The 16,809-nt window shown below is 32.0% G+C and overlaps 1 protein-coding gene and 1 non-coding gene across 2 annotated transcripts; both read right to left on the bottom strand.

Annotated features, from left to right (window-relative positions):
* Positions 1 to 10,597: 10,597 nt before the first annotated feature.
* On the bottom strand, positions 10,598 to 10,761 carry LOC120420704 (U1 spliceosomal RNA). Its single transcript, XR_005605885.1, has one exon. It is a non-coding gene; the product is annotated as a U1 spliceosomal RNA (small nuclear RNA).
* A 4,756-nt stretch (positions 10,762 to 15,517) lies between these two features.
* LOC120420695 (uncharacterized) lies at positions 15,518 to 16,809 on the bottom strand. Its single transcript, XM_039583789.2, has 3 exons — positions 16,637 to 16,809; positions 16,143 to 16,306; positions 15,518 to 16,080 (listed from the first exon to the last, which is right to left on the bottom strand). Exons 1-3 carry the CDS (start codon positions 16,701 to 16,703, stop codon positions 15,583 to 15,585), a joined length of 729 nt encoding a protein of 242 aa, XP_039439723.1. The 5' UTR covers positions 16,704 to 16,809; the 3' UTR covers positions 15,518 to 15,582.

Genomic DNA, 16,809 nt, shown 5'->3' with positions numbered 1-16,809 from the left:
TGAGCGCGCCAAGTTGTTACTTCCGAGGAAGACGGACGGCGGCGACATAGTCGACAACTGGATGTAATTACAAGTTGGCTGCAATGAAATTACCGGTGACAACGGTATCAATAGGGTTAGGGAATGGGAACACGGTGTGCAATTTGAGTGAGTTGATATCAAGTGGGGTGAAACTTGCAATTTGTCAACGAAAGGACTGAATTTATAAAATCATAGATTATTGATTCTAAAAAACCACATTTCTACAAAATTCTAGTACGTCCATAGTTAAAGCACAGGTATACGGATGTAGGAAATCGAATTTAAAATTCATTTATCAGCATCTTAACGGTCAATTTGAATTATCAGAAATTCACCACGGCAAATTTGAATCCACTACAGCTTTGGGAGCGTTCTTCCCCCCTTGTAACAAAATTTCTATACAAATTAAAAAAAATGTATGGAGCGTAACACGAACTTTGACTTCCCTCCCCACATTTTTGTTACGTAATTAAATAACGCTTCCTTATTAAGGCGCGTCTGACAGTCAACCTAAGCAAAATTTAATTTTTTTGGCAATTTTTTTTCAGCGTGTCTGCAAAAGTCCTCAAATCAAAATCAGCTGTGATACATTTTCCCAAGAAAATCCCAAGCAAAATGAAAGAAATTTGGGTTTCAAAAATATCAGAAAAAAGTCTGCTATGGAAAAATGTCTGCAACCAGCTTAAAATATCTGCAAATATGGTATCTCAGAGAGAAATAACATTTTCCAATAGATTTTAGAGTCACGGGTAACAAAGCCCTATGTAATAAAAAAATAATAAAAAAATAAAAATAAAAATAAATAAAAAAAACAAAAAGGAATTAAGACTACTATATTAATTTAAAGATTTAAAATTTAAAAGAATATTTCAGGTCCCTTTAGAACATTGAAGTTTTTTCTGAGTCATGTTCAATTACACGATATTTGATGATTTGGATTGATGGTTCTCAAGGAATTTTAAAATTTTTAGTGTAAAAATAAATGGAACCTTTTTTTGTTAGCTAATGTTGAACATTCTTTTCCGATCTCGATTTGTTTTTTAAAGGTTTAGTTACATTTTATTTTATGTTTGCCGTTATTTTATTAATTTTTTGCCTTTTTGAAAGAAAGATGAAAACTTATAAAAATATTTGTATTGGGCAAAATTTTGGCTAGACAAAACTTAAATCTTGTATTAAAATCAAGATTTTTTTAAAAGGTCATATAAACGTATGAAGCACAAAAGCTTATTGAACCTTTTAAAAAAATCTAGGTACGGAACATAAATAAAGAATAATTCAATAAATTCACTGAATTCTTAATCTTTCTAGAGTTATTTGAATAGGCCCTATAAACATATGAAATACAATAGCTAATTGGACCCTTTAAAAAATTCTTGATTTGTATTAGTACTTGTTAAGAACAATCTTACGTGACTTAAAAAAGCAAAAAAAATAATAATTAAGATAGCTTTCAGTGTTGAACGTGAATTGGTAAAGAACATTTCTCGCTTAATTATTCAAGATATCCAATTTACATAGGAAACCCATGCCGCATTGGTTGTTTTAAAAATGTAACCTAAATTGAAAGTTTATTGAGAAATAAAATAAAACGAAGCATGAACATTGGTTTATGTGATTTTTACATTACCATTTCAAGATTATTTTAATATTTTTCATGTTCCTTGAAATTTTCGTGAAATTTGGTGTTTTAAAATTTGGGTCCCCGTGAAATTATCAATCTTGGAGCCTGACAAATCACTAAGCCTACGCACAAAGTTAAAGAACGAGGGGATAGTCCTCACTAAAAGAAACGTGAGGAAAGTGCTATTTTGCGAGAGTATAATCTTCTCGCGTGTTCATTCGTTCATTGGAACAGTTCATCCTTTTGAGTGGCTTATATGGACAAATGAATGCCACTTAGTCACCGAACCATGGTGGCCCATACGGCAAAGGCACGGTTCAATATGCCGAAGGTCTTGGATTCGAGTCTCGGTGCCGGTACTTTTTTTTTTTTTGATAGATAATTTTTTTTTAAGATATACATGAGTGAAGTACTCTCGGTAATTTTGAGATTTATCCTCTCAGTCCGCACACAGTACCATTTTACTCCCAAATCGTGCTCTTTATGCTCTCGTATGACGATGTCCAGTTCTGGGTGTAGTCATCGCCTAATTTTTAAAGCTATCGCAGTTTTAGTGAAAAAAGCTGTTATTTTTTTTCATTTTCGCGTCCAAGACAACTAAAATTGGTTGCAATGGTGACTCTTTGAAAAATTTGTTTTTTGCGAAAATAGACGAAAATGATCAATTTTTGAACCACCCTAACGTGGCGTAGGTCACCCTAATGGCAAAAAACGGGTCTTATTATTTTGGCCAGAAACCTCCAAACAAAAGTTTTTGTTCGAATCTTGCTGTTTTCGTGGGGAATTGAGTTAAGAACGTCATTTGGTGCAGCTCACAATGCCTCATCTTTTGACCTTCACAGATCCCCAAAATTCGATTACAATCCTGAGATGTTCAATGAAAACCTAAAAAGCTCCGAAAATTTTTGTCACTTTTCATATGAAAGCAGTTCCAATCTTGTCGTGCTCTCTTGTCACTCCCTGAAAATTGATGTAACTACGACAACTGGTCTAAGGGATTTCAGGTCAGAACGCGTTTGACGCACGTACAAGTTAGACTACCGTAAACATTTGTAATTATAACTCGGGTCTCCACCAACCAACTTCAACCAAACTTGCGGACAATGCACAGAATGGTAAGCCAAACAAAACGTGTTTGTTATTGTTTACATTGCGCGCTTTCGTTTTTGTTTATTCAAGGGCAAACATTAAAACGCGTTTTTCTCGGAACGTCGGAATGGCGGGTGCGACAAGATAGCACAATGACGTCGATTTGGTAAAAAATGCATGATTCAACGTTATGTGTGTTTTTAGTATTAAAAATAGCTTAAATTTTTTTTAAGCTTTTGCAATGAAAAAATAATTTTGTTGTTTTAAAAGAATAAAAAAACGATTTTTTGAAAAATATTCTTGGGAGGCGAGGACAAAAATTAAAATCTCAAATTTGTGCAGCTCTATACTGCCCATGTTCACATAAATGTCCCATATGCAAAAACAGCAAGCTGAGAAAAACGCATTTGAAGTTTGTCCCACACATAAGGATACGTGTTAAGTTTTCACGAAAAAACTGGATTTCCTCCTGATTTCTAGAACAAAGTACTGGATGTTACAGGCTCTTTTGAAAGAGCACACGATTTTGAACCAAACTGCATCAATAACTCAAAAGTGATGAAAATGCTTATGGGACATTTATGCGATCATGGGCAGTATAGAACCTTTTAAAAAAACTTTAGAAATAAACTTTGCATAGGCCTTTAATTTTAAATCCATAAAAGGTTCTGCTTTTGTTACCCAGCAAATTAAAAAAATATACAAAATCACTTTATTTTCTAAATAAGTAATATGTATGGAGCGTGGACAATCGCCACACTCATGGTCACACTCATATATCCCAATTTTAATTCTATATTTTATTCTTTTTGAAAAGTAATATTTAAATGCCTCCTAATTTTGAAACTGTTTTAATCATATTTTTTTTCAACAGAACAAATTTTTTGAAATTACTGGATTAAATTGGAAAATTCATATAAACTTAATATATTCATCAAAAGCTTCTAGAAACCAAATCAATCATTAAATATTCGAATAAAAATTAAGCAAACTCATTCACGCACACAACCACTCAGTCCAGTGCATCCATACAAGCTTTCTCGGCAGGGGAAAATCACCACCCCTTTTCCCTGAAATACAATTTGCCATCAAAAGCACTTTAAAATACACACAACTCGATCTATTTAGTTCCCCAACCAGTCGGCTCGCCGTTCCAAGCTATTGATTTTCCGACGATGATTACAAACCGGCGATGATGGCAACGATGATGATGACGAGGACGATGATGGTGTGATACACAGGTTGGAAATATGGTCTACATAAAACTTCAACAAAATCGTTTGAACTATTCAGGCCACACACACACTACACGTACAAACTCACAAACACAATCGCAACTGAACAAAAAACTTTTTAAAACAGGTTGGCGATGATGGTTTTGTAAGGGCACCTGGTACAGAGCAGGTAATCGAGGGAATGAGGGGGAAAAAAGTGTTCGGCATTCAATTTATTCCATGTATTCCACCTCGGAATATTCATGCATCCATTAATATTTATGAAAATGAAATTGTAGGCACGACCGACGAGCAGCGCGCGTGTTTCATATGCAAGCCACTTTTAAGAAGCAGTTTTCCAAGCCAGAGTAGTAGCTGTAGTAGGTATTATAGTATGGAAGACCTGCCAAAGTCGGTTGAGGTTAAGCTTGACGTCAATACAGAAATGTGTGAGCGGAGTTTTGCGGCGAGGAAAGGGCAATTTTTGAATAATATTTTGCACTTTGAGTTCTGCTGAGTTCAGCAGCGAGTTGTGCAAGCGATGAAGGTTTTTGCACCAAATAACGAATTTATCGATTTGAACTTGAGTTGGAATGGGAGCTTTGCGAGTTGATTTGATGACGTTTGGATGACGTGCGAAAACAAAAGTGTGATTAGTTATGCTAAACTGAGTTTATTTCAAAGTAAAACACATGCAACACAAAAATACAAAAATAAAAAAATACAAAAATACAAAAATACAAAAATACAAAAATACAAAAATACAAAAATACAAAAATACAAAAATACAAAAATACAAAAATACAAAAATACAAAAATACAAAAATACAAAAATACAAAAATACAAAAATACAAAAATACAAAAATACAAAAATACAAAAATACAAAAATACAAAAATACAAAAATACAAAAATACAAAAATACAAAAATACAAAAATACAAAAATACAAAAATACAAAAATACAAAAATACAAAAATACAAAAATACAAAAATACAAAAATACAAAAATACAAAAATACAAAAATACAAAAATACAAAAATACAAAAATACAAAAATACAAAAATACAAAAATACAAAAATACAAAAATACAAAAATACAAAAATACAAAAATACAAAAATACAAAAATACAAAAATACAAAAATACAAAAATACAAAAATACAAAAATACAAAAATACAAAAATACAAAAATACAAAAATACAAAAATACAAAAATACAAAAATACAAAAATACAAAAATACAAAAATACAAAATACAAAAATACAAAAATACAAAAATACAAAAATACAAAAATACAAAAATACAAAAATACAAAAATACAAAAATACAAAAATACAAAAATACAAAAATACAAAAATACAAAAATACAAAAATACAAAAATACAAAAATACAAAAATACAAAAATACAAAAATACAAAAATACAAAAATACAAAAATACAAAAATACAAAAATACAAAATACAAAAATACAAAAATACAAAAATACAAAAATACAAAAATACAAAAATACAAAAATACAAAAATACAAAAATACAAAAATACAAAAATACAAAAATACAAAAATACAAAAATACAAAAATACAAAAATACAAAAATACAAAAATACAAAAATACAAAAATACAAAAATACAAAAATACAAAAATACAAAAAATACAAAAATACAAAAATACAAAAATACAAAAATACAAAAATACAAAAATACAAAAATACAAAAATACAAAAATACAAAAATACAAAAATACAAAAATACAAAAATACAAAAATACAAAAATACAAAAATACAAAAATACAAAAATACAAAAATACAAAAATACAAAAATACAAAAATACAAAAATACAAAAATACAAAAATACAAAAATACAAAAATACAAAAATACAAAAATACAAAAATACAAAAATACAAAAATACAAAAATACAAAAATACAAAAATACAAAAATACAAAAATACAAAAATACAAAAATACAAAAATACAAAAATACAAAAATACAAAAATACAAAAATACAAAAATACAAAAATACAAAAATACAAAAATACAAAAATACAAAAATACAAAAATACAAAAATACAAAAATACAAAAATACAAAAATACAAAAATACAAAAATACAAAAATACAAAAATACAAAAATACAAAAATACAAAAATACAAAAATACAAAAATACAAAAATACAAAAATACAAAAATACAAAAATACAAAAATACAAAAATACAAAAATACAAAAATACAAAAATACAAAAATACAAAAATACAAAAATACAAAAATACAAAAATACAAAAATACAAAAATACAAAAATACAAAAATACAAAAATACAAAAATACAAAAATACAAAAATACAAAAATACAAAAATACAAAAATACAAAAATACAAAAATACAAAAATACAAAAATACAAAAATACAAAAATACAAAAATACAAAAATACAAAAATACAAAAATACAAAAATACAAAAATACAAAAATACAAAAATACAAAAATACAAAAATACAAAAATACAAAAATACAAAAATACAAAAATACAAAAATACAAAAATACAAAAATACAAAAATACAAAAATACAAAAATACAAAAATACAAAAATACAAAAATACAAAAATACAAAAATACAAAAATACAAAAATACAAAAATACAAAAATACAAAAATACAAAAATACAAAAATACAAAAATACAAAAATACAAAAATACAAAAATACAAAAATACAAAAATACAAAAATACAAAAATACAAAAATACAAAAATACAAAAATACAAAAATACAAAAATACAAAAATACAAAAATACAAAAATACAAAAATACAAAAATACAAAAATACAAAAATACAAAAATACAAAAATACAAAAATACAAAAATACAAAAATACAAAAATACAAAAATACAAAAATACAAAAATACAAAAATACAAAAATACAAAAATACAAAAATACAAAAATACAAAAATACAAAAATACAAAAATACAAAAATACAAAAATACAAAAATACAAAAATACAAAAATACAAAAATACAAAAATACAAAAATACAAAAATACAAAAATACAAATGATTGAGATCAACCTCAGTGGTGTTGATTTCGACACCGTCCGAACAATAACCTTTTTTTTTGTTTGTCAACCATTTCGAAATCTTGGAAGACGATACAGGTGCTGTCCACATGAATCAGAAGTATATGGTTTTGTTTTTGAAATTAAATGTACCAGAATTGAAAAAACATCAGTTATTCAGATGAAACTGGCTTACAATATAAAAATCGTTTTAATATGATCAATCTTTCAAATCAGATTTTGGGGTTTTTGCTGAATGGCACTATTTCGATACCGTACATGGCAAAAGTTCTAGAACCCATGAGAATTATTTCATCTACTACAGCCAGCTCTACATTTGTTCTCGCTTCAAATAAAAGAAATAATTTGATTAAGTGGGAAGGAATGAAGAATTAGGAAAAATATGAAAACAATAGAAAAATGATTTTTTTTTTTGCAGATAAATATTAAAAGTTCAAATTTTACTTAATATGGTTCAATGACACTGTGATCAGGAAAAACAGTGCATTCAAAATTACCCAATAGATTGTTCAAGGTATTGATTATCTCAAAATCGTATAAAATTATAAAAATAATTCATCTTACAGAACACCAGGTAGTAATTATTGATCAGCACGACTGAGTGCTTCTAGCATATGTAGCGAGTGTAGCTAATTTAGGTAATCTCAAATACTCAATACTTTAAAATTCGATATCTCTGGAACGAAACATATTCCTTGCTGCCGATAAGTGATTCTTATGTAAAATTGGACGGGGAATACGATGGTGAGGTCAAATTTAAAAAATAAATAGGGCTGTTTTGAGATACGGCCATTTAAAGTTTTCAATTGCGCAATACAGGTAGGAAAAAATATTTTAATCTAAATTTAAATCACGGAATTGGATTCTAGGTCCGATTTCCTTCAAAATTGAGTCTTAGACCGACCCTCTAAGATGTGTGGTTCCTGAGTTATCGTCGTTTGAATATAGGGGTTTCGCTCAAAAATCGCCAAAAAGTCGATTTTTTGGGAGGGTACAAAAATGGAGGGGGATTTTTGCATGTTTTGATAGTCTCAACAGCTCTGCCAAATTTGAGCAGAATCGGAGATGGTAATTTTCAAATGCTGTTCCGCTTCAGATGGAATGACCCACACACTAAAAAAATTGGGATATTACATTCGACGTAATCTTTGATAAATCCTATTAATTAATCATGTAAACGTATTTTCGATGTATAATTGGGTTTATTTTGACGTAAATCGATGAAATTCCCATTGGTATTTTATTGTATCGCCCAAAACCTAAAATTACATCAAATGTAATCTAATTTTACGCCTTATCTGATGCACATAACTGGAGCGTTAAATTTGATGTAATGTTACATCAAATAAAACCCGATATCACGCACCTTTGTCGCTGCACGTCTGTCAGAATAAAGAAACGTCAAAACGTCAACCACGTTTTACGTCGCTGAGAAAATAATTTTTGTCCAGGTTCTCTTAATTTTTTCATCTTACTGATCGTAACCTGCTACAATTTTCTATAAAAAGGAATCAAAAATATTTGTAAGAGGTGAGTTTAATCTTCTTGAAGCGATGTGAAACAGATCACTCATATTTTTTTTTTGTCATTTTCCGTTTCGTTTTTGTTTAGGTAGCGGACATCTTCGAACGTGAGGCAAAATACGGTTCTGGCTTCTTCTTTCTGAAAAAGTTTGAGAAGAGATGTTCCCGGAGTGAACCGAAACGGCAATTTTCAGCGGGATGGCAAACATGGTGCAAATGGCGTGCCGGAAAATTGGTAGTGGAATAACAAAGGCTGTGCGGGTACTGGAGCGGTTTCGGTGAAAAACGTAGAAAAGTTACAAAGAAGACAAGTTTGGAATATTATGTGATAAATTATGATGTGATGCAATAAAAACGTATTGATTTAATAATATATAAACACGTTTTATGTTGTCCAATAAGAATGGCATAATTCCAATAGGAAAATTTCTACCCAAAATTACGATTAATGTAATATTACACTACTATCGACATTTATTGAGTCGTGTAACATTACGTTTAATATGACCCAGCTTTGCGTCTAATTTGATGCTCCAGTTATGTGCATCTAATTTGACCGAAAATTACACGTTTTTTTCGTAGTGTGCATATATCAAATGTGTTCATTCTTGAAACGGTAAAAACTCAAAAAAATCAAACTTCTTCTCAATAATTCCAACTCCTCCATCGAATCATGTGCTGTACTGCGTTCCATCTGGCTGCAGCTGGTTTATTTTATGAGCATTTCGATTATGATATTCATGATACGAGAAACTACACGATCGTAGCCGGATCGCATGTGAATGCAAATTACCGATCCACTCGGTCGGTTAGCCTATGTTTTCCAAGTTGGTATTCTTGCCTTCCCCTTCCTCCAGACGCTCGAGTCTTTTGAGTTGTTTGCTGAACAAGCTCTTCCAAGCGCCCTTCTCCTCTTCGTGGTTGCTCAGTACTACACGGTGGAGGACTATTCATCGTTATATTCACACACAGCGAGTCAAACATCACATAATAGCAGCGAAGAAAAAAGAGAGTACAAAAGTCCGACTTTTCAAGAAAACCATCTGGTGAAAACCGACTTCGTAACTTCGTAATCGAAACTCGGTATAGAGTTGAAGTTGCAGCCACATGGGGAGAGATGGAAAGAGTTTCTTGGTTGGAGTTTTAAGCGGCTTACAGGCTCACAATTGTTTCTTCTCAATCAAGCTCGATGGTCAGACCGGCGAATAAGAGGAGGGGGTGGTGGGATGGGAGAGGGAAGAATCTGACTTTGAATCCAGACTTTGAGCTTGATGAAGATGAAGACTGTTGTAGACAAGTCAGTCAGTTCGTCAAAGAAGAGTGGATCAAGAGAATGTATCACGTTTTCCGTTTTCAAACGATATTCCCATTCGAAAGGGGGGATTGTAATAAGCATCCGGAGAAATGTGCGCGCACTGGTGTGCGATGAAATTGTGAGAAATACAGTTAGAAATAAATAATGAGGCTTTGTGTGTTGAAAAATAATTTTGAGATAGGCTTTTCACAGCATTGATTTAAAACATATAAGAATTGTGTTTTTTTTTTGTTTGTTTATTGTATGTTAAAAGAATCTGAGAACTTGTGATCTCCCTTGAAAGCACAAGCCATGATTTTTGTTTCAAATATGATGATTTTTTCAATCTTCCCAGAAATCCTTCTACAATCCCCTCCCAATTCATTATCAACTCGAGAGAAAATCCAAACCCCCATCATCGTCGTCATCTGCAAGGCAAAAAAGAACACAGAATCCAAAAGACATCGGGCCGTGATAAACTCAGTTTTGATGATTCATTTCAGAGGGATATTTTTGCTGCGTTAAATATTCCACCACCCAACAATCTCATTCCGCCCGGCAACTGTGAGTGAATCCCAAGATTCGTATCATTCCTAGAATCTTCTCTCCCTCCCTCCCAGAGCTCATGCTGCTGTGTCATGATGCCGGGAGAGTTACCAACTCTTTCTTTGAATCTTTTGAGTGTTTTTCTTTAAGTTAGTTTTCGCTGTTTTTTTAGGAAGTTACTTTAAGTTTTTTTTTTTCAAAGATTAGGATCGGGATGTGCGCGTACGCACGTCCCGGCTACCAAAAATTGCGCATACGAGTTATTCACATGAGGAATAATCGCAGGGGTCAGCCCGACCGAAGTGCAATGGAAAGGCCTCGCCCTGGGGGAACCGCCTTCAGGATCACGGTAACCCCTATGCCAGGTAAGTATGCTTTGGCAATGCGACCGGCGAGCTCTAGACCGCGAGCGCGCATGGTGCGCTAGCGAGTGAAGAGCAAAGAGAGCAGTTAAAAGAGAGAAAAAAGAGTGGAGTGAGATTGACCCTTTGAAGGCCGTTGCTTGTGAAATGAATGATTGTTGAAAGTTCATTGACTTTTATATCGGAACATTGATTTTTGAGACATACCTAATTTTCCATGTTCACATGATGATGTTCAACTGCCTTCATTCAAGTTATGAGTGTCATTTCACAACCCAGTAAGGAATGTAGGGCCGATGTAGACGGTTCGACCACGGGTATGAATCTTCAAGCAATTTCAATATGGCGACTTGTATCAGAAGAAAGTGAAGCATTTTCGCTAATTCTCACTGTTCTGTGCTCTGAGTACACGTCCGCAAACGTAGACCACACACATACTAACACAAAGCGCCACCAAGAGACAAAAGGTGATTACGAATATTTTTGACACTTTCGTAAAAAATATGCGGTTTTGCAAAAACAAATAACAAAACCAACTTTTAAGTGTAGTTCGGCTGTCAAACTTGTAATTCGTTGCTGATTTGTACGAAAATTTGTTAAAAATAATAAGTTTTTTTGCAGCACCCATTTTGGACGGACATTTCTTTTGTCACCTTCTGGTTCCTTGGATTGGCCATGGATAATTTCACAGTGTAATAAACAGGGCAGCTACCACCACGTGGCGCCACTGTTCTGAATGAGAAAATGATACAGATTTTTCAGACGAGTTTCAATCCCGTGGTTCGACCTCCATCGGGCCTACAATAATTACAGGATTATGACAGTCACTCAAAATAAGGATCAAGGCAATTGAACAAATTAACCAGAATGAAATAGTAAAGTAAAGGATCCTAAGTAGGATCTTTTTTACCTATTTATCAATTTCCATTACTCATTCTTTCTTTTCACAAGTTTTGTTAACAAATGAATAAGAATTGAGCTACCTTAGTGACATTTTCAAACTTACAGGTTATATCATGGTTCTGAAAACCCTCAAAGTGCCTAAATAGGCTTTTATGGCCTAGTGTTACTAGGGTAGAGAAATATTTATAACATTGAAAAATTTATTCACACCTTAATTACTACACCCTTACCAAAAATCATGACTTTTTGAGTTCCAAATCCCACTTTTCATACGATTTTTCAGTTCAACCCATATAACCATTTTTATGGTTGTAGTACAGTCATCCCACATATTCGGAACGGTTTCCAGATCGGCCAATGTTTAAAAAATCATAGCAAATCGATAATTGAACTTAAAGATTCGCTTTTACCTTCATTTGAAAGCTTTTCTTGCGATCTTTCGAATGCTGTATCGAACATCTGCAAATTTTAACTTTTATATGAAGTTTTTGAATAATTACTTTGACCCTTGAAATCCACAAATTCGGAACACTTTTTTCTTACGAATGTAAACAAACTTTGGATCTCTCCAGGAGTTCATATTTATTACCAAATAATAACTTCTCACACTGAAACCAGTGAAACTCAAGCTTAGTGATGTTTTATACATGGTTTGATAACTTTTTTGTGAAAATATCAGTTAAACTCAGGTGTTCCACAATTGTGGGAGGCATAATAACATCCCACAATTATGAAACAGGCCATTTGGAGGCGGTGTTTTGCTGCTCTAGACAAAATAGTCTTGGAATGAAGTTTTTTGTTCAAAAAGTACTACTTTTACTAGTGAAATAGCAAGATAATGTCCAAATGAAGGTTCTAAAAATAGTAAGGTCGACAGAAAAGCTACTTTTGGCATGCTATTGACAAATTATCATAAAAGTGTTCCGAATTTGTGGGTGTTCCGAATATGTGGGATGACTGTACCTGAACTCAAAAAATCGTATGAAAAGTGGGATTTGGAACTCAAAAAATCATGATTTTTGGTAAGGGTGTAAGCTCGTGAAAAAGATGGATTTTCTACTTTTCACGAGCATGGATGTGTTTAGATCTATGAATTCATAAAAAAAATAGTTCTTTTAAAAAATCATATTTGTGTCAAATTGGGGATTTAAAATTTTGAATTTTTCATCAACAATAATATCTCGAACCACAGTTTTAACTATTAAATTTAATTCAAAGTGTGAAACATTTATTTGCCTCCTCAGCTACACTCAACTAAAATAAGTGCCTGTTGCTCCAAAATTTGCAAAAGAAAATCCAGCTGTCAAATGCTTATGCGCCCTTTTTTAAATGTTGCTCCAGAACATCCAGGTTTTTAAGCGAAGATGGCGTTCGAATGGTGAACGCCCGAAATGTCAAAATCGCGCAGTAGCACCAACATTAGAAAAAAAATGTGGCTGTCTTGTCATGGCACACTTTTTCCGTAATGTTGGTACCACTGCGTGATTTTGACATTTCGGGCGTTCACCATTCGAACGCCATCTTCGCTTGAAAACCTCGATAGAACATAATGAAAAAATGTCGCCGGTAGCATCCCTGTAACCATGTTATCAGCATTTTGTAATACTTTCAGCTTCAATAGTAGTTTATGCAACAAGTTGCAAAAAGAGGATTTTTTCAGAACGAGTCGTACATTTATCCAACGAGGTTCACCGAGTTGGATAAATACGAAGAGTGCTGAAAAAATCAAGTTTTGCAACGAGTTCCATACAACATTTTTGCAATTCCGAAAAACACCCATTGAGTGAAATTGTATGTCAAATTTTCATGTATTTTGTCAATAAATCGCTTGAATCAAAAAAAAAGTTGAAAAGTGTTACTTTTCGAAACAAGTGCTGAAAAGTTCAACTTTTCAGCATCCATTTCTGTGCTGAAAAGTAGAACTTTTCAGCATTCATTTTGAAAAGTGTTGCTATTCGATTCTGTTATTTCTGGTACAGAAAAGTAGGCTATTACGTCGCTCAAGAATGAAAGTAGTTAGTAGTTTCACGACGGAATTGCAAAAAGGAAGTTTAAGTGATTTTCATAAATTTAAAAAAAAAATATAACAATAGGTACCTTAAGGGTTAAACGGAACTGTACAAATGTTTTTAACTCTCATTACTCAGTTTAAGGCTACATTATAGAGTAACTCACCGCACATGTGTGCACTCACCAAGCTGTCAAAAACGCCGGTAGATTTTTCTATATTCTAAAGTAGGTAGAATATTGCTGAAAATAGGTTTGTCACATTTTGGGTCGAAACCAAAGCAGAAACTCTATTTTCATAATCTAGAAGATATTTGTTTTATTAGCAAATCAAATTGTTTCCTAAGCTTTTTGTAATAATGAAAAAAGAGTACCCATCTCTGTTGACGTAACGAAACTAAAGGCACTCACGGAACTCAGTTTAACTAATAGCATGTTTATCATTTTGTGTTGTGTTTTAGTGCATTATTATTTTTTTAAATAAATAGGTGATTTTTGCTGTGGTTACCTACATAAAAAAATATCTACCTGAAATGGGGAAAAAAATTTCAACGGGGAAGATTTTTTGTGTAAAATGTAAAATACGAATTTAATACGAACGAAATGGAACGTAATCATACTGAGCATAGTAAAGAAGTGTTCAGAGTTTCTCAACAAGTAGTTTTAACAAATTTTAGAAAATAGATTAGTTAAACAAGATTAGTTCAATCTTCTCAAAGTGTAATGATTTGCTCAATGAAAATGAGTTCGATTCAAAAACATGAATGCTCTTTCGGATTCTATCCGAAAATTTTTCACTTGCAGCAGATAAAATAAATTTCTAATAACAAGTTCTTCAAAAGTATCTTAAAATTTATTTATACTTTCAGCTTAAAAAAATACAAATAATAGGGAGTTTTTAGGGTCACGTCATGTAATTAAATTGGTTTTGATCTTAATAAAGAATGTTAATATTATGAAAAAATCTTGCTAATTTTTTTTTTTCAAATGAAAAATTAAAGGCATATTCACAAATTATTACCATATTTTTATATTATCATGAAGATCACCAATTTTAACAAAATTATTTACTTATTTTTCAATGTAAAGGTGCCTTTCACAAACTTTTTCCAAAAAAAATGGCCACGTGGTTATGAATGACCCTAAAATTAAATTTGCAGTTGAAATTAACTTAAAAGAAATTTTAATAATGTGCACTGTTTTTGAGATGTTTGTGTTAAGGCTGGTCAAAATTGTATTTAAAGTTTTTGTCACTCGTGAGGTCCTTAAAATTCAAATTTCAAGCTTCAAGCTCAAAAGCATTAGAAAATGCTTCATACATCATTTCAGCCATGCTGCTAGCAAAACATGTGCAAAATATCAATGAACTGTTTTTTTCGTCTCATACTTTTCTATGTTATCAACATTCTTAATTTATAAATTTTTAATTTATAAGTAAAGTTGTTATTTATTTGCATTAGTAAGCCATGACAATGCATTCTGAATAATTTACAATATGTTTTTTCTATTAGAATTTGAATTTTCGTCAATAATTATTGTTTTGTAACTTATTTTTGAAAGGAAATTTTGAAGTAAGAGACAGGGGCGGGAAAGAAATTTGAATTAAAAATTTGCAATGGCCTTTATAAAAAAAACAGCTTTTGTATTTTAAAAAAAGTTACAATGATTGTGCATTTCTATTTCTGATAATTACCTACAAAATTTTTTAAGAAATTTGGATGATTGGACTTCTGTCTTTGGCAGAATTTTGTGCTAGATTTTGTGTGAAAATGCAACTCTTATATAAAAAGAAAATAGTTTTAAACTCATCATTTGATGTTTATCTAACCAAATTAGAAATAATAATAAAATAAAAGGTTTAAAATTGTCAGGTTAAGTTCAAAAGAAATATAATTTATTCCAAAAGTTTAACAAATTTCAGTTCACTTCATCCTCTGATAATACTCACACAACTTCCCCGTTCCTAACGAGGCACCTTCCCGCTGCTTTCTGTAGTAGATGGCGGCCACTTCATCCTTGAAGACCACCTCCACCGCCCTAGCCCAGTTGACCAACACCTCCTCCGTCAGGGCTCCGTTATTTTGAAAGTACAAATAGTAAACAATTTCCTCGCTCAGCAGATTCCGGCTGGATCGAGTGAGAAACTTCTTATCTCGCAGGTGGCTTGCCGTTGGACTTTGCTCCAGCAGCTTTCGCAGGGCTTGTGCCGTCTCGTGGTCCACGTCGGTCAGGTCCGTCAGCGGGGCGATGCTGAAGGTTTCCGCAAGTGGTGGTGGTTCTGGAGAGGTGGAGTGGGGCTCTGGAAGTTCCGTATCTTCTTCGCTCAGTACGGAAGGTGCATTTTGGCTAGGGTCAGGAGTTTCGTCAAGTTTGGATGGTTCTTGTTCTTGTTTGATGCTCGTGGATGAAGTTGATTCAATCTACAATTTAATATTTTAAATTTTCATAAAAAAGAATAAAACTTGTTTTTAGTCAAACTTACTTTACAATCTACTGATTCGGGTTTTGGTTCGGGTTTAGTTTTCACATTTTCTAGAAATTCTTTGTAAGCTGAGCTGAAAATGGCACGTTTTCCCAACTTTGGTATCAGTTCTCTAATGATATCATCGGAAAGACATTTGAAGGCTCTTTCGTTAATTTCCTCATCTAAACAAATATTAAGTAAGTTATAATTATAATACCCTTTAATTAAAAAAACATAACACTCAAACCCCGATGGTTTGACACCAACTGTTGTCAAACGAACGGGGTCACGTTTTAGTTTGACACCCCTTTTACACGGAGTTCACACACACTACCAAACGTTTGTTTTGATAGTGTGCGTGAGCGCCGTGTAAAAAGTGACAGTTCGTCACTTTTTAGTTTGACTTTGACCAACCAACGGGGTACAAACTAAAAAAGTGTCAAACGAAAAAGTGACCAACCACCGGGGGTTGAGTGTATTGATTTTCTAATGCAACATCAATTAAAGCTTACCTTCAAATCTAGGAATAAGTTCTTCTAACTCCCACTGCTTGAGATATGATCGAACAAATTGATCCATTTTGCTTTGTTTAGTTAAATGTTATTTCATTTTTGCCTTAAAAAATACGAAACTTATAATTTGATCAGCTCCAAATTATCGAAAAACAAATTCTCTAAACAACTTA

Source organism: Culex pipiens, chromosome 3 (genome assembly GCF_016801865.2).
Source record: "Culex pipiens pallens isolate TS chromosome 3, TS_CPP_V2, whole genome shotgun sequence".
Taxonomy (NCBI): Eukaryota; Metazoa; Arthropoda; class Insecta; order Diptera; family Culicidae; genus Culex; species Culex pipiens.
This window is presented reverse-complemented; position numbering and strand designations above follow the sequence as displayed.

Excerpts from the sequence above, each read along its gene's own strand:
- LOC120420695 (XM_039583789.2), bottom strand. The coding sequence starts at position 16,703 with ATGGATCAATTTGTTCGATCATATCTCAAGCAGTGGGAGTTAGAAGAA. Across the intron at positions 16,307-16,636 it reads ACTTATTCCTAGATTTGAAG|ATGAGGAAATTAACGAAAGA; the intron begins GTAAGCTTTAAT and ends ATATTTGTTTAG. Across the intron at positions 16,081-16,142 it reads CCGAATCAGTAGATTGTAAA|ATTGAATCAACTTCATCCAC; the intron begins GTAAGTTTGACT and ends ATTAAATTGTAG.